We start from the raw sequence: 22,146 nt of genomic DNA on the forward strand, positions 1-22,146 counted from the left end.
AGCCATTACAACATCGCCTCTTCCTCATCGTGCTGTTGCAAGCCTCCCTGTCGCTGCAAACCCCTCGTCCCAACCCACCTTCCCTTGCAGCGCGCCCCCGAGCCCAGCTGCAAAATTCTCCCATCCCCCCTCTTCTCATCTCCCAAAATCCCCTAGTTCCCACCGCCTTCCATTTTTTGTTTTTTTAAATTTAATTTTTATGTTTTATATTTAATATCTTAATTTTTTGTTGATTATAATTGTAACGATATATTTAATATTTAAAATTTTCATTTTATTTTATTTATTGCACATTGAAATTTTTATTTATTAAAATTATTGGGTTAATTGACATCTACAGGTAACTGTGTGAAAAAACTCAATGAACAAAGTAGATATTGTCAAATTTTAAATAGAATTTATTATTTTTATTTATTAAAATTTTAAATTTTAATAATATATAAAAATATATATTTATAACGTTATATATTTAAATTTTAATATATTTAGTAACTTTTTCGGTTCAATAACTTGTTTGGTTATGAAAACATTGACGACAGTATAAGAAATTCTCATACCCATTTCGTTCCGCCCTTTTAAAAAATTTCAAATATTTTTAAATTTTAAATTTTATTCAAATGAATATAATTTATAAATAAATTTTATTATAAACATTTATAATTTATTTTTATAAAAAGTAATATTTTTTTATGTTTAAAAGGTTAAAAAGATTAATTAAAATAAATTTTTATTTAAAATTATACATTACCGAGTGGTGGGAGACAAGGTTACGCGTTTTGGGTTTTTAAAAACATCAAAAACCCACCCTAAGCCCGTTTATCTTTATACCAAATCCTAATGGGTATACCCCCGAAAAACCCGCCTCGCCCTGCCAGGTCATCCCTAGCCTTTACTCTTTAGGCTTAGGTGAGGAAATGGAAAAAAGGCCTCCCTATTGGGTGTCTTGCAGGGTTTGGGCTCTCCTGGTCTTGTGGCTTTCCCTTTTTGTTGACTTGGGCCATTGGCTTTGGGTGGAGACCGGGCCCATTTGTTTTTATTATTTTTATTATTTTTAAAATACAGTTTTTCCAAAATATGCGGATCACGTGTGCACTTGTTTGGATTACCAAATTTAAAAGCCTAATGTTAGTTTGATTTAGGAAAAAAGACGGCCCTTGAAGCAAAATGCACGCGGGGCCCTGTGGACATAGCTAGGTCGTCATCCCCAAACACTTATGTCACACCCCAAGACCCACTTTAAGGGCATGACGATCATTTCACACTTCAAACCCGAAGGTTTATAGTGTGACCTGACTCAAACAATTATCTTGTAATCGGAAGTTACCAATTACCAAATACTTGTTCATAGTAGCGGAACAAAATATAAAATCCTCAAAATTCGATTTCAAAACTAAAACATCCACTATCCAAAATCCATTGTTCAAATATTTGCAAACTTAAACAATTCAAGTATTAAAACAAATTTCAAAATCTCCAAAACTCAACTTTGAACTAACATAAAATTTAAAGAATCAATATTCAAATAGCTTCCAAATACCAAAAAATCTAAATGAACATAACTAACAGTTAAACAAAATCCAACATAAAATCTTAAGTCAAATCTTAATGATGACCATTCCTCAGCCTAGCCATCACTTCTCACCCAAACTAAGGGTACCTGAAAAGTAGTCAACAAATAAGAATGAACTCACAACCCACTAAGAAACATTAATGCAGTCCATGGATCAAATATTTCAAATTCACTTGCAAAATAGGAGATATTGTAATCAATTATTTTCATAAACCCGTGAGTTAATTTTTATTTTTTTTTTGCCAATACATTCAAAATTTATAACTGTATGCATTTATTTTTTATTCAAACATTTTCATATCAAATTCAGTCAAAACATTCCAATAATTTATTTACTCTAGTCATCAAACATCAAAGGGTGTCAAGTTAGGTGAAACTTTTCAAATAGGTGGTTAGCCTCAAATTGTTCCTTTAAGGTGGACAGAACCAAACACTACTAGTACTAGTAACCTCTAACCGAAACCCCTAGAGGCTGGGGTTCAAATCAATTACATTCCCCACCAATAAATGTAAAGGTCAACTATTATATCCCATTGATAAGGGCCAAAAGTCAAAAGTCAACTATTATATCCCGTTGACAAGGGCCAAACAAATCAAAGTCAAATATTTATTTTATTTATTCAAATTTATAACATATAATATCTTCACATTTATTTGCAAAAAACAAAATATAAAATTCTAACGTACTTTTCATGCAAAACAGGTTTGATCCATGCATAGAACGGAATATAACTCAAATGTTTTCAAATAATGTATATATATATATATATATATATAAATTGTTTTAAAAAAAAATTTAACAACCGCAGTAATTTCCCTTACCTCAAATAAGCACTCTAAATCTTGAAAAGTTTGGCCCCAAAATTTATTTATCACCTAACATAATAAAAAGGTACTATCAACACTATTGACTATTCATTTAAAATAGGTTTGGGAATCCTAGAATTTATTTATTTATTTATTTATTTATTTTTTAAGTCAATATTATTATTACAAAAATTATTTTCCAACTTTTTAACCAATAACAATTTATCCTCAATAATTTATTTCTATTTCCTAAACTAAATTGAATTTCCTAAAAATATTTATTTACAATAATCTCTTTTATCACTTTACATAAGAATTTATTTCTTTAATTATTTATTCCAACTTTTCCTATGACCTACTTCATATTTTAATAAGATTATCCTACAATCCTCAATATATCATTTTTCTTTTCCATCCTCAATATCACAAGTCATTGGCTTTTCAACCACATAACCAAACCCACGATCAGTCTCCATGATCTCTACATTTTCTTTTTAATCACTATTCTGCCACATGTTTTTTTTTTCTATTTACTTATTTCAAAACCTCACTTTCCACACTTATCCTACCATCTCCAACACACACCAACCATTAAACATTAAATAAGAAAACATACACTCCACACCCAACGGATCCCACGTTCCCATTGCTATTTATTTAAGAAACACAAACCCTAATCTAGATTGGGGTTTTCTACCTAAATAAAAATATAACAAATATATTAAAATAAGATCTAAGAATTAGAAAACAAAAATTTTACCAATAGAAATCTGTTCTTCAAACCCTATATCCGAAAGTCTTATGTCCTCTGGTATTCTGTCAATAGGAATGAAAATTCAGAGAAGAATAGAAATGATTTTCCTTTTTTTTCTTTATACCTAGGTATTTATTAAGAAAATTACCTTTTTACCCCTCTTTCATTTTATTAAAATAATTAATTCTCTAATGTTATTATTATTATTATTATAAATTTCCTATCTTATCCATGTATAAAAATTTCTTTGCGTTACAACTCATATCTCACCCAATCTCATGGAAGAACCAGAGCCCAGATGGGAAGGCAAAGCCACAGCAGAGCTCAAAACCACCGCACCAGATCAGGTATGGCCTCTACTGGAGGACTTCTGCGGTATCCACAAATGGTTTCCCGATCTTGATACTTCTTATCAAGTAGAAGGGGAGAAGGGCAAGCCTGGCCTGACTCGGTACTGTGCCAACAACCCCGGCGAGAGTGGCGTCAAGTGGGCCAAGGAGAAGCTCCTCACCATAGATCCTATCCAACGCTGCTTCAGCTACGAGGTTCTCGATAATAATATTGGATTCAACTCCTACGTTGCCACCATCAAAGTATTGCCGGTGGACGGCGGTGGGTGCCGGATCGAGTGGTCCTTCGCGTCTGGTCCGATCGAAGGGTGGAGATCGGATGACTTGGGTTCTTTTATTGACTCATGTCTCCAATTCATGGCTAAGAAGATGGAAGCTGCCATCAAGAATGAAGACGGAAGCAGCTGCGGATAATGTATAAATACATAAATGTAATACGTCTCTACGTGTTGTGTTTATTGACATCCTTGGTGTATTTTCTTATTATTATTATTATTAAAATATTAAATGCAATAGGATTTATATTTGATAAAAATTAAGATTAATTATGGTTAAGTGTATTCACATTAAACCTAAAGGGATTTGTATTTAATTTTGTAATAAAAAAATACAAAATATAATTAAAATTAAAATTAAATTAAATTTAAACTGATATATATTTTATTAATTTTGAATTTATTTATTTTCATATTTTCTTTATTTGTACTTCTGATTTATGCGCATTTGTCTCTGCTGACTTTCTCTTTGTATTCATTGCATTTGAACTTAAAGATCTGTTTTTTTTTTTAAAAAAAAAAATTACACGTTTGGCATAACTTAAAAAATGTTTTTAAAATTTTAAAAAAATCAATTATAATATTTTTTAAAAAAACATTTGATAAATTTTTTTTTTTTAAATATCTTAAAAAAAACACGAAAAATATTTCAAATATAAATATTGCGAAGCACTCCAGGTCATCTCTACGTTGGATTGGTTTGAAGTTATACCCTGGGCTTGATTTGGGAGAGGAGAAAGGCTGAAAGGGTGGGTAGATGGTAATTTTCCATAGGGATAGATGTCAAAAATGGAAAATTTAATGTAAAGCGGGTACAGTAAACTGATAATCTGGGTTCCTTAAACAGGGGTCTGATATGCTTTTCAAACAATCCACATGCCAACGAAAGACACCCACTTTTTTTACTTATCAATGAATATAAGTTCCTTCCCAAAAACGTAAATGAAGAGGCCAGTGAAAGACACCCACTTGCTACTTTTCAATGAATTCCTGAGTTTTGGGTCAAAATGGGCTTTTGCTGAAACTTAATATTAAAACTGGGCTCATTTCCAAACTAATGTTCAAAATAGCCCCTTAAATCCACATCAGCATAAAACTCAATTTATTATACCATTTTTTTTCACTTTACCAACTTCATCCCTTCTCTCTTCCCATCCCGTTCTGTATTTTTTCCTCCAAAACCCTAGCCCGAGCAGCTCTTGGTTCTCTCCTCCCAAATCTCTCCATTACCTTAAAGACAGATGTTCACTTCTCGCATATAAAGCTCCGTCCTTTGCAACACTCTCTTCAACGCTCCTTTCTCTCTCCAGGCTCTCCCTATCTCTGTCTCTCTCCAAATCTCCATTTCTAGCATGGTAGAACCCAGGAAAATCCTTGTCTACTATTCTCATTTGATGAGGTATTGCTGGTTCTGAAGCCACATTGAGGTTTCTGCAATGGAAAGTGGTTTTGACTACTCAATCTCAAGCTTTCTTTGCTCAGAAACCCATACTGTGTGCTTTGATGATCTTAATTGTAACGCCATTGATGAGTTTTTTCTTTCTTGGAATTTTCAAAACCATTATCAAAACCCGATTTTTAGAAACAGTAGATCGGATTCCTGGATTGAGTTCCCAATGCTTAGCGAAGAGCGTCTTAGAGAAATGGTTGAGAGAGAGGGGGAGTATATGCCTAGAGATGATTATCTAGGGAGGTTGAGAAGTGGGGACTGGACCTGGGTGTGAGAAGAGAGGCTGTCGATTGGATTTTGAAGGTCTGTTCATTGATTTTATCAAATGGGGTTTTGTAGATGTTTGGTTTTTTTTCTTTTTCTTTGTTTTACTATTTCTCCCTGGATCAGTATCGATTTTTTTTAGTTGTTTTTGCAACAATAGTTAAGATTTTCGTTTTTCCCCCTCATTTGGCTGTTCATCCCATTTTGATCAAATTTTTTATTTTCTTCAACACCTATTTTTCTTATCTAGGAAGTTTTCTGGTTGATGTTTACATTCTCATTGAGGCCCAATTAATTCCCGCAATGGGTCTTCTCGTTTTGTGTTTCCAAGTTTCTCTGAATTTGGATTTGGGTTTTTCTTCACTCTCTTCATATTTATTTCACCTTTTTTTTTTTTTGGGTTTTTGATTGATAGGCTTTTGAAAATGGTCACCTGAAATTGCCTTTTTCACTGTGTTCAACAAGCTCATGCTTGTCATGGCTTTGGTCCACTGAGTCTTTATTTATCTATAAACCTTCTCTGGATCGAGTCCTATCGGTCTACCAACTTCTGTAAGTTAAGAAGGTTATCAAGTATGATTTTCAGGATCTTTAAAATAACATCAAATAGAATATCAAAGTTTTTAATTGAATGTTCCATATATAAAATAATATAATAATGATATGGTTTTTATTTATGAGATATTAAAAATTATTTTTTTTACAAGGTTCACTAAAAAATCTCATTTTAAAATTTACTTTTTAATATAAAAATATTAATTTCATTTTATCAATAAAATATTAAAAGTTAATTTCATCCTCATTATCAAATTAGAAAAATAAATTACATGTGTTTGTAGTCCAAACACATGTAAAACATTTTATTGGACCACAAAATAAAATAAAATAAAATACGTCAAATTATGCAATAATAGACATAGTAGTAAGCTCAACAGTTTCTCAATTTATTTTCCACTATATTAATGTTTATTGGATTTTTTTGTGACTTTGATTAAACTATTAAAAATTATATTTTGTAATACATTTTTTGTATTTAATTTCATTAACTACTTTTGTCAAAAAATCTATATATGACAACTACGGCTTAAGAGTATATTATTATTTCGATAAAAATAAATTTATCATAATACAAATAAATTAATATCTTAAAAAATAATAAATTAAATATTTTAAATTAATAAATTATACAATTTTATATATTATTTATATGTTATATAAGTTTATTATTTTAAGATTATTCATTTATTAATAAATAAAATATTCATTTATAATATCTTCTTTTTATCAATTTATGTTTATTGAAGTAATACTAGATGTTTAAATTTAAATATAAATAATTTTTTATTTAAGTATATTTTTTAAATTTCAATCATAAATTGTAATTTAATAGTTTTTAATTAAATTGGAAAGTAAAAAAATATATTATAATTGAAATCTCAGTTATTAACTACTATACTATTATTTCGATAAAGATAAATTTATCATAATATAAATAAATTAATATCTTAAAAATTAACAAATTAAATATCTTAAATTAATAAATTATACAATTTTATATATTATTTATATGTTATATAAATTTATTATTTTAAGATTATTAATTTATTAATAAATAAAACATTCATTTATAATATCTTCTATTTATTAATTTATGTTTGTTGAAGTAATACTAGAATTTTAAATTTAAATATAAATAATTTTTTATTTAAGTATATTTTTAAATTTCATTCATAAATTATAATTTAATAATTTTTTAATTAAATTTTAAATTTAAATAAAAATGAACTAAAGCCGCAGTTGCCAACCGCGGCTTTAGTTAAAAAATGAAGTCGCGTTTGGCAAATGCGGCTTTAGTGCAAAAATGAAACCGCATTTGGCAAATGCGGCTTTAGTACAAAAATGAAGCCGCGTTTGCCAACTGCGGCTTTAGTGCAAAAATGAAGCCGCATTTCCCAACTGCGGCTTTAGTACAAAAATGAAGCCGCATTTCCCAACTGCGGCTTTAGTGCAAAAATGAAGCCGTGTTTCCCAACTGCGGCTTTAGTGCAAAAGACGAAAAAAAAAATATTTTTTAATGATGTGGCGCCTATGTGGCATCAAAGAGGCCATTTTGAACAATAGTTTCAAAATGTGCCCATTTTCAACATTAAGTTTCAAAAATGGGTCATTTTGACCCAAAACTCTGAATTCCTTCTCTTAGTAAGTCTGTCCATTTAATGGGAACCTTAAACTATTAAGTATTAAGTGACAGCACCAACACTGTGCAAAGGACATTCGGTTTATTAATTTTTAAGTCCAGTCCGAATCATGAAAAGGACGGTCCAAGTCAGTCCAAAATCAAATTGGGTTAGGCGGACGCTCCTTGGTATTTTTTACATTCCCCTGTATATTCTCTCGCTCATCCCCTTTTCCCCTTCCTCCCTCTCCTCTCTGATGGCAGAAGAAACACAGTTCAAATGGGAAGGAAAAGCCACCGCAGAGCTCAAGTCCACCAAACCTGACCAAGTCTGGCCTTTCTTAGAGGATTTTTGCAGCCTCCACAAGTGGATGCCCAGTCTTGATACTTGCTATCAAGTGGAGGGCGTCAAGGGTCAGCCCGGCCTCATTCGCTACTGCTCCTCCACAGCAGCATCGCCGGACAACCCTGACCAGACCACAGTCAATTGGGTCAAAGAGAAGCTTCTCACCATCGATCCCATCAACCACTGCTTCAGCTATGAGGTTCTCGACAACAACATGGGGTTCAACTCCTATGTGACCACATTCAAAGTAATCCCAATCAACGGCGGTGGGTGCCTGATCCAGTGGTCCTTCGTTTGTGATCCGGTTCAAGGGTGGAGATACGAGGATTTGGCGTCTTATATCGACTCTTCTCTCCAATTCATGGCTAAGAAGATGGAAGAGACTCTCCAGCACGCAATCTGACTCCTGCGGTGTATATTTATTTGTACTTTGGTGTATGTTTTCATTCGGAGTTTTAAGATAATGTAGTGGATATTTAAATAAAATGCACTTCTTCTATCAGCATCATTATCACTAAGTTGATGTACAAAGGGCAGGATTTTGGTAAGAAAACAAGCCACTACATTTAGAATTTAAGTATGTTTCAATTCTTGAACAAAAATAAAAACCCAAATACATACATGTGTAGCGTTCATTCGGTCGGACGAATTTAAATTCTAGGGTGTGATGTTATCTGCCTTGCTTCATTGAAGGCTATACCCAGAACTTAAGGGCTAGCTATTATTGTAATCACCAATGGCTGTGGACATTTTCAAAATCATGCCCGCATAATCTCTTCTCCATCCAATCGATGATGTCCTGTGCGATTTCTTCACGCTCAGGCTCGAAGAGGAGGTCGTGCAAGAAGCCATCATAGAGCTTTATGTTTTTGCACCTGGAGGCTGCCTCAGTGTATAAATCCTGAGAGGCGAGCGGATCAGTTACTCTATCTGCAGTTCCATGAAGGACAAGGAATGGGACGGTTACAGACTTGAAGTTCCGTGTCAGGTAAGAGGAGATGCGCAAAATCTCATGGCCTGTGCGGACCCTTATGGGTCCGGTATAGACCAAAGGATCAGAGTACTTGGCCAACATTGCCGCAGGATCCCTTGAAACTGGAATGCCCCTTTTGTTGGCACCTTTGAACTGGTATCTTGGAACGACGAGAGAAAATATAGGCGCCACAGCCTGCATAATAGTAAAAGTAGGATCAAATCCAATTGTAATATTGAATTCAAGTCATCCAGAGATGACCAAATAGCCAGGAGGGAAGGAGGTTTTTGGTTGGAAACAAGGGAAACTCAACCAAAAACCTTCCAAGAAAAAAAAATGCAGAACTCCATTTTAACATTACTTGTCACTGCTCATCACCCTAATGCAGAGGCTAGTTGTGGTGTGTGGGAAGGGGATGTTTTTGAGTTTGATATATTTTCCAAGAATGAAGCACATGTATTATGTGTTATCAGTGGGACAGAAGAAACTTACCCCGACTATTGGATGGGCTGGCTTCACACGCAGAGCAGGGGAGGTCAATACAATTCCCTCCAGTATTCCTTCAATCTCAGGATATGAAGCTGCCTGAAAAAGGGTTTTGATTTTCAATTAAGAAGTTTCACCACAAATCCACTAAAGCTTGAGCCTAGAATGTTTATCTATTGGTGCCTTACCTTTAAAACAACAGCCCCTCCAGTTGAGTGACCAAAAAGGAAACATGGTATCCCCGGGTTCTCTGCTTTAATCTTTTCCAAGAAAGCACCCTGTTAAAAAAGAAAATATATATCTTATTAGAGGGCTAACAATTGATCCTCAATGTTAAGACAAAATAGAGACCATGTAAGAGAACATGAATCCCCTTTTTTAAAACATTTAATACAGAATGCATTAGAGCTAGTGAAATCTATTGCAGTTTTAGAGACGCAAATAAGCAACAATCAAATCCACAACTGCATGCATTTCACAAGCATGTCCGACTCTAACAGACCATGTTTTTTTAAGGCTGATAAAAGCAAAAAGTGAAAGTGAAAAATAGCAAAGAAATAAATTTTAAACTGAACTCACAGTGTCCGCAACAACATGATCAAGTGAAGGTACGTATCCATGCAATCCATCACTCCCACCATGACCTACAGAATGTAAGAACAGGTCATTCCAAAATGTGAATAAACCACTAGTACAATACCATTTGAAAGGAAGAACAGAACTGTTTGTTCAAATGACCAGAAATTCAAGAAATCCATCATCATCAAATCTACTGAAACTTATTCAGACTGCTTTAGGTTCACTCCTCTGACAATGTTTTCTTATTCTTAGATCTAATAATATTCAATAATCCAAATCAGATATATCAGTTTTCCACCAGTAACAAGAAGAAATTATAACCTTGAACAACTAACAACATTCAAAGGGGTAAAATTCTTGATTGGAATTAATATGTAAAAGTATACAATATATGTAGCTATGGTGCTTCAACAAAAATTCATTCATACAGAAAGTTCATTCTGCTGAAACTTGAATCATAAAGCTGAATCTGTGTTAAAACCCACACAATTCTTCTTCCAGTCATGTAAACCAGTTACCCTATAATTTGGGGCTTCCCAATATTGAATATAAATGAAATCATTAAATTTCATTCATTCTTTAAAAAGATATGCTTAAAAGAAAGATAAAAATGGGATTATCCCTGAACCAAGATAATACTTATATCGCTTTTCCAATACAGGGCAATGCAAATTGAATGCTTTCATATCCAATTAATCTCCAGCATGAAAGTGGCTCTTAATGAATAAAATATCTTGAATCACAGATGGAAGCCTGGAATGCTCAGTGTGCCCATTTTGAGGATAAAACATAGAAAACCAATAAATAGAATGAATTAGATGAGTAACTACCTATCCAGTCCATTGCATAGACACCAAAGCTGCATGAGGTTAGTTGCTTTGCAAAATCCGCATATCTTCCACTGCAGATGAGCATCAGAGAATAATACAGTTTTATTGGAAAGATATACGACTAAACATAGATGAACACCACATATTAGCAGCAAAATTCAACAGCTATAATCTTGAGTTTAAATAATAATGTAATTAGAAATAATAAACCACAGGGTCCATTTTCCTTGCTTGTAATATCAAGCCTGAAAAATTTAAAGAGTTAAGGTAATGGTTTTGGGTTGGGACATGTTTTGGTTTTTGATATAGAAGTGGTGATGGGGCCAGAAGTAGCATGCAATGGTTGTTAAGATAGTGGCTGTGGAGACAAAAATGGAGGTGGTGATGGCAATGAGGCAACAGTGCTTGCTTTAACGATAGTGTTAGCAATATTTGAGGCAATGGTTGATGTAGAAGTGGTGATGGGGAAGAGGTAGCATGTAGTAGCAGTGATGATGGCAGCAGCAGTAGCATTGTGGTTGCAACGGAGGAAGTAGTGGTCAAGGTAGAGATGGCATAACAGTAGTGATGGCATGTAGAACAGTTGTGGGAGATGGGGTAGTAGTAAAATTTAGGACTCCTAAGTCTCAATTGTAAGTTAAGACTTGTAAAACATTTTCATTAGGATTTAAAAATTCTCTAAGAATGGAAATCAATGATTTTGATCAAGTGAACACCAGTTCTCAAATAACTCCCAGGATTAGAAAAATCCAGGCATTGAATTCTCAAAGAAGAACTAATCTAAAAGAAACTGAATTCAAGTTTAAGCCTGCAACAATACCTGTGCTCGTTAAGCCCATGTATGATGATCATAATACCCCTGAAATTGTAAACAAATTATCATTTAGACAAAAGCACAGAAAATAATTTAAAAAGGTAAGCACTTGCAAAATGTAAAACTGTACATGCTAAAGATGTATTGACTGAAAACCACAAAAAATCAGAGAGCCAAGCAGGCAGCACCATAGCCCCCAAAATGCTTTCTTCTAGAGTAAATCCTGATGTGCCAACATTTTATTAGGAAAAATAACAGTCTATTACCTAGACAAGTCAGGAACATGCAGAATTCACATATTAGATGTAGGAAATGATGATCAAAGATAGTGATGCATGTGAGGTCGTTTATGCAAGAATATTACAGATAAACACAAGGAAAGATAGTTGGGGAAAGATAGTTGGGGAAGCTAATAGGAATTAAAAAAGAAAATAGTGTGCAAATCTTGGTTTTGTTTATTAGAAGGATTTATTGATTCACCAACTAGCAGAAGAGCCCAAGTTTTTTCAAATTCAAATCCAGTTAACTAAACCATTATTTTACAGATGTTTCACCAAATCTAGTTTCCTAAGACTTGTGAGAATTCCCAAAACTATACCCCATGACTCTCCCTCACTCCCCCACCCCACCAATCAGAACTATTCTCAACAAAATTGAGCCCTAACATCTTGCTCCATAAACCATCACCTTTATTTGTTTGCTTAATAAGGATTGTTTTTATTCATAGCCACCAAACTCCTGAAACCTGACCCGCAGCTTCTGTAAGGAGTAAACCAAAAACAGCTTCTCAGAATGGCAGTTGAATACATCACTTGATCCTCCTGAAAGGAAATTTCTATGGATCTTCTCAAGCTTAGCAAAAAGCATGGACAGTAAAAGTACATATAGAACAATTTAGTAGGCATGACAAACCCACTTTCTGACTTAAATTAATCTCCCTCATTGTAGAAATAAAATAACTTAGGAGGGATGACAGATACTTTTTAGCTTAAATTAATCTCCCTCACTGCTAGAAGATGACATTCTTCTACCCTGCTACTACTCTCCCAAAACTGGGACCCGTAACCTTGCTTAAAATGAAGGGAGACTAAATAGCTTGCCCAGAGTTCCCTGATCCTTACAGCAAATTTTTTGTTTCAATTGTCAGTAAGCATTTGTGTTTTTAGAAATTTTACTCATGAAATTATCTCGTACTTCTTATTTCATAAAGTGATGGTCTAATGGAGAAGTTCGCTGTTTTTGCCACTCTGATGGTTGGTTGGGATAATGAAGTATTATTTTTAAATTTAAACTACAGACAAAATCAAATCACAGGAAACTAACTTTTAAGACTCGAGTCCATATTGTTCGCTGTTTTTGCCACTTTGATGGTTGGTGAGGATAATGAAGTATTATTTTTAAATTTAAACTAAAGACAAAATCAAATCACAGGAAACTAACTTTTAAGACTCGAGTCCATACTGCACTCAACCAAAATTTCAGATTCAAGTCCTTATTTCACGAGATTAGTAACCAATAATTGCGTAACAACATTCCACCTGAACAAAGTCGATCTTTTGTAAAGTCCCAAATGGGGGAAAAAAAAAAAAAAAAAAAAAAAAAAAAAAAGAAAAGAAAAGAAAAAGCCTAAGAATAAAATTCAGCGATCATAGAGAGCAGTACTGACCTTAAAAGTCAATACATCATTCAAAATCAAAAGAATTTCTCAACAAATCACAAGAATTTCTCAAAGATTTAAGTCCTGGTTTCATTTTGGAGGGGAATGAAACATGGAAAAATAAATTTTCAATTGAAAGTTTAACTTTCATTTCTTTTTGAACATTCCTCACAAAGAAACAAAAAATCAACTTAGTCTTAAACACAGACATTCTCAGAGTCGCAATTGAATTTCGATAACTTTCTCGACAATCAAACAGGGGACAACTAATTCAGAAAAAGAAAAAGGAAAAAAAAAAAAATCGGTTTGAAAGACCTTACTTCATTTCACCAGCGACCGGAAACCACGACCGGCAGAACAAAGCATTCCTTCTGGTTCCGTAGAACAAGGACGTAGCGCACCGGCACAGGCTCGTCCCGTCTTCGCTCTCCGTCACCATCTCCAAACCCTCAGCTAAGGCTCGGCGCTTGAGAGTATCCTCCTCATCACGCCGGAACACCGATCTCCTCCTACAGGATTTCACCGGCGCTGGCGGCGACTGCGCAGACGAGGAAAGGCGGTGGCGTGGCAAGAGGAGTATCAACCAGAGGAAGATCGAATGGATGAAAATGAGCGACCGACGAATCGACTGCCACGAGAGCACTGACCGTCGAAGGTTCCTGAAAACTGGTATAATACGACCGCTCGCACCTGAGGTTAGCTCCTCCATCTGTACGGACTCCATGGGCGTGGATCGAAGAGAGACAGAGAAGTAGACAGAGAGAGCGGGCAGACAGAAACGAGCGTTTACAAGTGTTTTTTAAAAGGAAGGTGGTGACTATTGGCAGAGCCGGTTTTGTTGATTCCACTACACTTCAGCGGGAATTGTCCAATCAGACGGGTGGAAGGAAGGAAAATAAAGATATGGAAACACGAAACAGGTTGAATCGTGGAACGTAGAAAATGAGAGTTGGCAAAAGCGATGACACGTCATCTTTCTTTTAAAATATTTATTTCCTTTTCTTGCTTCTCGTAGGATGACTTGGTTCAATTTTTGTTATACAGCGTAACAGCTTGGCTCAAGGTGTCTCCCCTTGCCAGTGCCATGTAATTACTTCTTTCCAAATTGATTATTAACCTTTTTATCAAATATCTTATTTTTCTTTAAAAACGTTTTTAAAAAATAATATGAAAAAGATTTTTAATCTATTAAAGTTACAACTCCTTTGTGTATATAATTTTATAAATTAAAATTTTGAAAATAATTTTAATATTAATATTATTTTTAAAATTTTAATATAAAAAATATTTTTTATTCTCAAATTTTTAAAGAAAAAAAGACGGAAATTTCACCGCTACTTCAAGAGCTGTAGCCGCTGGAAGACAACGCGTCCGAAAGTCCAATTCGATCGCTTATTTTATTGCAGGGGAGAGTTGTACACGAAAACTCCGAGAAGGTGGAAAAAACAGAAACTTGGCCTACGACGGTCCATGATTATAACATGTGCCTAACGTATATAGAAATAGTAAATTAACCGTTGCAGACCGATTGATATTATTAAATTTATTATTAATATAGGATCATAACAATTTTGTACTATGGTCTCAGAATATCTAGACAAGTAGAAAAATTAATGATTTTCTGTTGTATTTTAATAATTGAAGATGAGTCGAGCGGAGCCGAGCCGCTGGAGTCGAGGTGTACAGCGATAACGTTTAAACGAATAAAGAATAATGATTAACGAGGGAAGAATCAAAAGGAGACTTGGTTAACATCGAAGCCGGGGGCGCCTATTTCTAGCCACGCAAACCTCCGGATTCTCGTCACTGAGATTCTTCCACGTGTCAACATCGTAAAAGCACAAGCTACGGGACTGCCATCGCTAACGGACTTGACGACAAAATTTAAATTTGACTTTTTCGACTGTGAGGTCCCTTTCTGTCACCACCAATCCCAAACGTCGCGGCGATTTCGTAGAGAGAGCTCTGCGGATATGAAAGAATCTAATTCCTATCACGATTCGAATTACTCTAAATTTTTTAATCAACAAGAAAGGTAATGATTGGATCGCTACGGTGAATTCTATCCAATGCATAAAGTGAGTAATTAAGTATAAGAAAACAAATCATTTTATATTCAATAGTTTAAATAAATGATCAAAATTAAATTGAAAGTATTAAATATATATAATGGTCCAAATAAATGGATTGATTGATGGATGGTTGTAACGCGGGTTTGATAAAATAGATAAAAAAAAAAAGTTATTGGGTATAAGTATAAATTCCTTTTAATTTTGCAGATGTCTTTTAATGTTATGAGAATTTTTTTTAGTTTAAAGTGGACAATATTTATATGAATATCTATTTTTATAAAATGATAATAAAACTGATCTCGACCTCAATGTTAGGGTTTGTTTGATTTCGTATAGGTATTTATTTATTTGGTCTTACAAATCTCATAAGTCATATTATGTCATGAAAGATATTTGTGATATATCACATAAGATAGGGGTAAAAAGTTATTAAGATTATATAAATATAAACTTTTTTAACCTTATAAGCACATTTTAAAGCCGTAAGACCCCTTTTAGATTTAAAACGAATAATATCTATATGATTAGATGCAAATTCCTTTTAATCATGTAAATATCACTCATTGAATTTACAATAATAAGTAAACAATCGGGTAACAATTATGATATTAATAACAAAAAAAAAAAACTTAAAAATAAAAATAAATTTGATTTTTTTTAATTTACTAACAATAACAATTTTTATTACTGAAATAATGATTAAAAAATATACTTATTTGGTGACATGTCATTGCTTTCCATTAATTAAAATATTTATATCAAGAAAAATGTTGAATTTATCATCATTTTTTGTCTCTTTTCCACTAATTATATTAACAACTTTTTCTCACATATAATCATCATCAATCATGTAAACAAAGGATCATATCTGGATATTTTGTCAATTACTTAAAATTCTTAAATTATTAAGATCTAAAAAATGGAAAATAAAAAATAAAAAACCAATCTTTTAGTTTCCAAAAGGTGTAACAAAATGGGGCCACGCTTTATTAAAGCTAGTGACATAATGTCATGTCAATAAATGTGGGATTCAAATCTAAAGTTGTATAAAGCCACCCAAATATGTTAGCTTATATTTAAAAAAAAAAAATTTAATTTGGCCCCACTAAATTGGTTAGGATCCAAAAATTTTGGTCTATGTCATGTGAGTGATCTTCCAACATTAGGCCATATAATGATGAAAAATGATTTGGAAATGGACCTTTTTATCATGGTGTGCCACATTTTTATGATTTATTCACACGTAAAAATAAAGAATTTTGTGTGATTCTCAATGGCCAAATTAGTGAGAGAATAATGGAATGTTTTGATGAATTTTTGGAATTTTATATTTTCAATAATAATACATTTAAATGAACTTACTTCTTTTAGTACTTAATTGAAACAATTACATTATGTAATTAAAATTGAAACTAGAGAATGTTTTCATCAAACTTTTGTAATCATTTAATTTTTATATGGATGAATTAAAATAAATTACATAAATTTGAAATAACATATTTAAATTTATAGTTTTTATTTTTTTGTAAAAAAATTAAAGTAAAAATGCAAGGGAAAGAAAAAAAAAGAAAATTTGAAAGAAAAAAAAAATTAAAATTAATAAATTATTTTTACAAGCTCAAATTCATATTACATACTTAGGGCTTGTTTGGTAACTATTTTCGAGAATAGTTTTCTGTTCTCCAAAATAAAAAAATAGAAAAATTAGTTTGACAAAAAAAGTATTATTTTATATTTTCTAATATTTTCACATAACATCTCTCAATTGTTTTATGTTATTTTTTCTTATTTTTTATGGTTGTTTTAAAAAATATCATACAAATAGATAGAATGATTAAAAATAAAACACTAAATATAAAAATTATTTTTAAAATATATTTAAAAATAGGTTAAAATCATTTTAGGTATCGATATAGACTTTTATTTTATAAAACATCATAAAACAGTTTTAAAAAACTATTTTTTATAATTATTTTAAAAAATAATCATAGAATAGATCCTTAACATTTTTATATAAATATTAAATAATTTGAAAACACATATTTTTTTAACTGGTTTTAATTGTATTTAATTTTATTTTATATATTTTTTTATAGTAAAATCAAATATGAAAATTTTGATTTTCAAGAACCAAATATAATTTAAAATTTTGCATTATTTCATCCCTCACATTTTAGCTTTCAAGATAATAAGGCAAACTTTTTTTTTTTTTTTTTTTCATTTTGAATAGTATAATATATGATTGAATGAGTCATTAATAATTGGTTCACCCACCAATGAATTTCTTTGGGTGGGCAAAAGGGGTGTGTCCCTAAATAATGCATATTTTTCAATCCCATCTCATTTGTTGGACCACAATCATTTAAAACCAAAAAAAAAAATAAAAAATAAAAAATAAAAATTAAATGCCTGTTTGGGGGGCAGTGCTGCAGATAAGGTTGGTGCCGTATTTGAATCATTCACTGAACATCAACAAAAGTCTAGAGGAAAATTGAATGCACCTCTCAAGTAAATTTCAAAGTTAGGTTATTTGTATGGTTTTTCTCTCTCTCTAAATTATTGAAGTTCCCCCTCACCATAATCTCACATCTATAAAAATACCATTAAAACATCACATTAAATTTCCTATTTTTGTTAAATAAAATTATAACAATTTGCACTAATAATATAAATATTGTTTGCTTTGAACTTAAAGGGATATTTGTCTGTTTGAACCCATAATCCCATGGGGCACAATGAGATCCTTATGTTTACGTGAACGTATTTGTGATATTCCATATAAAATATGAATGAAAGTTCTTGATATCATGTAAATATAAATTCATCTTAATCTTATAAATGTGTTTTAAAATCGTGAGAACCCCTTAAGCTTAGACCAGACAACATCTACACAATTGAATGCTGGTATGAGAGTCGATTTTCGACCTTGCAAATCCCATTTTGAAAGAAAGTTTTTGGGTCACTCTTAATCCTATAGACTTGTTTTAAAATCGAAATACTCAAAATTAAGACACTTAAAAAGATAGAAAATGAGAACAATTTGTTTTTTTAGTGTTTTCCTTGGTATTTTTTTCTTTTTTCTATAACGTTCAAATATATATATATATATATATATATATATATATATATAATATTTTATTTAACATTTTTCCTGACCTAATTACTTTCCATGAATCCCCTTTAAGGTTTGGGGCCCAGTGGACGACCCAGGGAAATTGGAATAACATATTGGGGCCATAAGTCTTTGATTGTGATTGAAAATTGAGCTTTCAATTGTGACCAGGACTCTGGATTTTTATGATCTTGAATTCAAACAAAGGCGCATTTTCTGATATTGGGCTCACGGCGTGACTTGCTTTGAATAGTCGAATAATCAGTTAGAACTTAGAAGCTCCAATTAAAATAAAATAGAATCGGTAGTTGCCTCTTTCCGCACCTCAACCGCCTTTGAGTCTTTGACTTGACCTGAAATGTTGAGTCCATAAATCCTGCGCTTTTTTTTTTTGGTCTTCTCTTTCATGTCTATTAATTATTTAATTTGGTAAAACATTTTGAAATTTGACCAGAATAGTGTAGGAAATTTATATTTAATTTTCCATTTATTATGAATTATGACCAGGATACGAACATTACTTATTATATATAGTTTGGGCCGAGCATGGTAATGAACCAATTTTGGATCTACTAAACCCACCGAGGGTCGGACTATTTGTCCGAATTAGTGTTGCGATAGCATAAAGGGGATGATTAGAGATGTCTTAAAAATGATATAAAGTGTATCATAAAATGTACACGTGATATGATTTGATTGATCTCCGTTAAATTAAAGATTCACTTCTATTTTAAAATAAATAATTATTTTTCAAAATAAATTAATCTAATTTTAATTCTTAAAAACAATCTATTTCAAAATAATTAATCTAATTTTTTTATTTATAAAAAATATGGCAACAGAAAATATTTTGATAAACAGGTCATTAAATTCCATGATATTTATGTGATATGATGCCCAAAAAAGTGATAAAGTGCCCTTGCTTTTTTACATTACACAAAACGCAACACATCCTTTTCCTGACGAAAAAGTTGGTTGCCCAAACAAAGAAGCCAACTAGATTCAACCAGAGGCATTACTTTTCCTTCTCTCCTCCAAGACACTTGTGACTCTCTATCTCTCTCTCTCTCTCTCTCTCTCTCACAGTTGGTTTGGTTTCTCGTGAGGTTGGTGTTCTTAATAAATTCTGTCTTTTACATTGTTTATGGGAAAAACCCATCTGAATCAGGCATTTTCTATCGCATTGTCATGTAGTTTCTCTCACCAAAAAGGCACAAGAGACCTTAATCTCTGAAGAGCTAAGGACTTGTATGGTTGCAGAAGACCATCACGTGAATGCCCATGAAAATTTTGCTGGAAATTGAAAAACGGTTTACAGGTATGTGGATTCTGTCGGCTAATTCATTGAAGATATAAAGATAACTAACCCAGAATTAAGGGCCAAAAAGGAAGAAAGCTCAGCCTCTTTTTCTCCCATATTCATGAGAAATCCACATTATTCAGTAGTCTACATACATTTTCTGTAAGGGTACTACAAAAACTAGAACACCAATATAAATTAGAGCTTTAGGGCCATACCCTCCTCCCACATGAACTGTTCTTCCTCAAACTCTACTATGAAGGTTTGATCAATCTCCAAAATTAATCAACTGGGTTGTCCTTCTTTTTCGATATTCATCTCATGGCACCAAACGGAGAAATGGTGTTAGGCTCAAGCTCCAGGAGCGATAATCCCAGAAACAAGCCTACAAGACTCTCCGTAGAAGGCCTACAGAGAACACTCTCCGACATCTCACTGGAACTAATCAAAGAAGACATTGATAACGATATCAACCTTCCACCCATTTCCGAGGTGGAGAATGCCAAGTGCGAGTGCTGCGACATGTGCGAGGAGTGCACACCCGAATACATCAGCCAAATACGCGACAAGTTTTCCGGGAAGCTGATATGTGGGCTGTGTGCAGAAGCGGTGAAGGAAGAGATGGAGAAGAAGGGATGGAAGATAGAAGAAGCAGTGAATGAGCATATGAGCGCCTGTGTGAGCTTTAACAGGTTTGGTAGGACACATCCTGTGCTGTATCAGGCTGAGGCCATGAGAGAAATGTTGAAGAGGAGCTCTAGTATGGAAGGAAGAGCAAGTAGGGCGAAGTCCATGAGTCCTAGAGAAAAGAAGGGCGGTATTGCGAGGAGCTCGAGTTGTATTCCGGCCATCACGAGGGAGGTGAGAATGCTCAATATTGAGCTTCCTTGAGGGGCAGAACTTTCTATAAGCATATATAACTGTAAATAATTAAGGTTTAGTTTCTTTTATGTTGTAATTTGGTCACATATCACTGAGGTTTTTATTTGTAATATGAAAGTATATTCAGTACAAGAAATTAATGTCTTCGGGTCTGATTTTACTTGATTGAATAAGAGAACGCTATCAGAAGTACCGGAAAAATAAAATATAGATGAAATGAGTTTGAAATAATATATAAAAATGATTTATTAATTTTAATTATTATTATTATTTTTATTACCTTTCCTCTTATTTTCTTTTCTGTGCATTAATTTTCTCTCAAATTCTCAGTTTTCCATCTTGAATTTTGAACGTGGGTGTGATGCCATTCTCCCAAGAGATGAGGGGATCCTAAAGGTACCAATTTGACCCCAGCTAGAGCCCAGAGGTGTGGCAGCCTTCTTTGGACTTGCATATGGGCTCAGTGAATGGAAGAAATAAATGCGAGGGGGGTTCAAACAATGCACACCAAAGCTAATTCAAGGGACGACCTTTAAGCATGTATGCAGGCTCAATAAATGGAGGCAATAGAGACATTGGTGCCTCTCATAAACCAAGGGTCTATACCATCTTAAGCTGTGATTTGACCAAACAATGTATGACTTTTAGGTAAATAATTTGTAAAAGAGCATTACCTTGTAAAAGAGCTCTGATTTGCTTGAATTTGAACTATGTGTTGAATTATGTAATGGTTTGCCATTCTTTCCATCAAATTAAACCAAAGGAAGGAGCCTTGATTTCTTATGTTCTATGGACCAACCAATTTCACCAAACTCTCCTCTGTCACCTCCTTTGATTTCAATTTGATGCAACAGTAAAACCGAACCAACACTCATAATCAAGAGCTAAGCATGGCGAAATAATATCAATGTGGGAAAATTTATTCCAAGTTCATTTTGTCCATGATCTTGCTGACACAGTTGCCCACCTATCTTCGTACTTGAAACTGAAGCACACTTCATTCAGTGACAATTAATTGAACGATAAAAAGTGGAGAAATTTCAGTATTGACTCCAAAGACCATCGCTCTTTCCTAGGAAATATTATTTTCCAGCATAGACCGATGACGGTTTCCATCCATTTTTGTGGGTGGATGTCATTTCGGGGTTTAGCTAATTGGTTCATCTGCAATTATGAATTTCTCAGTGGATGTCAGTGAATTTTCAGGGTCATTGTGATTTTGTTGTTTGAAGGGGGGGAGGCGTTAGGCGTCAAATGGGCCGAGCCGCCCAGTTTGGCCTATGGCCTATCACGCTAAAAGGACTGGGTATGCCAACACAGCCCAATTACTATAATGGTTGTGCCGGTAGGGTCTAATCCTTTGGGCTATGTTGGGTCTAAGGAAATGATTCGTCGTGCCATCATATCAACTCTTCATGTTGGTTAACTTGATTCGTTCGAATATTAGTT

General features: G+C 33.2%; 4 protein-coding genes across 4 annotated transcripts; 3 read left to right on the forward strand and 1 right to left on the reverse strand.

The window, feature by feature from the left end:
* Nucleotides 1-3,373: 3,373 nt before the first annotated feature.
* LOC117913101 (lachrymatory-factor synthase-like) lies at nucleotides 3,374-3,994 on the forward strand. The gene has a single exon (XM_034828020.1). The coding sequence runs from the start codon at nucleotides 3,410-3,412 to the stop codon at nucleotides 3,893-3,895; it is 486 nt and encodes a 161-aa protein (XP_034683911.1). The 5' UTR covers nucleotides 3,374-3,409; the 3' UTR covers nucleotides 3,896-3,994.
* A 3,839-nt stretch (nucleotides 3,995-7,833) lies between these two features.
* Nucleotides 7,834-8,500, forward strand: LOC117912916 (lachrymatory-factor synthase-like). The gene has a single exon (XM_034827715.1). The coding sequence runs from the start codon at nucleotides 7,904-7,906 to the stop codon at nucleotides 8,393-8,395; it is 492 nt and encodes a 163-aa protein (XP_034683606.1). The 5' UTR covers nucleotides 7,834-7,903; the 3' UTR covers nucleotides 8,396-8,500.
* Nucleotides 8,501-8,531: 31 nt separating this feature from the next.
* Nucleotides 8,532-14,140, reverse strand: LOC117912915 (monoacylglycerol lipase). The gene is made up of 7 exons (XM_034827714.1): nucleotides 13,652-14,140; nucleotides 11,681-11,719; nucleotides 10,861-10,931; nucleotides 10,031-10,095; nucleotides 9,640-9,729; nucleotides 9,458-9,550; nucleotides 8,532-9,160 (listed from the first exon to the last, which is right to left on the reverse strand). Exons 1-7 carry the CDS (start codon nucleotides 14,053-14,055, stop codon nucleotides 8,723-8,725), a joined length of 1,200 nt encoding a protein of 399 aa, XP_034683605.1. The 5' UTR covers nucleotides 14,056-14,140; the 3' UTR covers nucleotides 8,532-8,722.
* Nucleotides 14,141-19,711: 5,571 nt separating this feature from the next.
* LOC117912447 lies at nucleotides 19,712-21,375 on the forward strand. The gene is made up of 2 exons (XM_034827021.1): nucleotides 19,712-20,676; nucleotides 21,028-21,375. The coding sequence occupies exons 1-2, from the start codon at nucleotides 20,137-20,139 to the stop codon at nucleotides 21,103-21,105; spliced, it is 618 nt and encodes a 205-aa protein (XP_034682912.1). The 5' UTR covers nucleotides 19,712-20,136; the 3' UTR covers nucleotides 21,106-21,375.
* The last annotated feature ends 771 nt before the right edge of the window (nucleotides 21,376-22,146 follow it).

Source organism: Vitis riparia, chromosome 4, assembly GCF_004353265.1.
Source record: "Vitis riparia cultivar Riparia Gloire de Montpellier isolate 1030 chromosome 4, EGFV_Vit.rip_1.0, whole genome shotgun sequence".
Lineage (NCBI taxonomy): Eukaryota > Viridiplantae > Streptophyta > Magnoliopsida > Vitales > Vitaceae > Vitis > Vitis riparia.

What these genes read in the sequence shown, in the direction of transcription:
- LOC117913101 (XM_034828020.1), top strand. Translation starts at nt 3,410, where the DNA reads ATGGAAGAACCAGAGCCCAGATGGGAAGGCAAAGCCACAGCAGAGCTC.
- LOC117912916 (XM_034827715.1), top strand. Translation starts at nt 7,904, where the DNA reads ATGGCAGAAGAAACACAGTTCAAATGGGAAGGAAAAGCCACCGCAGAG.
- LOC117912915 (XM_034827714.1), bottom strand. Translation starts at nt 14,055, where the DNA reads ATGGAGTCCGTACAGATGGAGGAGCTAACCTCAGGTGCGAGCGGTCGT. An exon ending in CTATGCAATGGACTGGATAG is followed by an intron (nt 10,096 to 10,860) that starts GTAGTTACTCAT and finishes TACATTCTGTAG; the next exon opens with GTCATGGTGGGAGTGATGGA. An exon ending in GAGGGGCTGTTGTTTTAAAG is followed by an intron (nt 9,551 to 9,639) that starts GTAAGGCACCAA and finishes ACCCTTTTTCAG; the next exon opens with GCAGCTTCATATCCTGAGAT.
- LOC117912447 (XM_034827021.1), top strand. Translation starts at nt 20,137, where the DNA reads ATGGCACCAAACGGAGAAATGGTGTTAGGCTCAAGCTCCAGGAGCGAT. An exon ending in TTCCGGCCATCACGAGGGAG is followed by an intron (nt 20,677 to 21,027) that starts GTGAGAATGCTC and finishes TCAAATTCTCAG; the next exon opens with TTTTCCATCTTGAATTTTGA.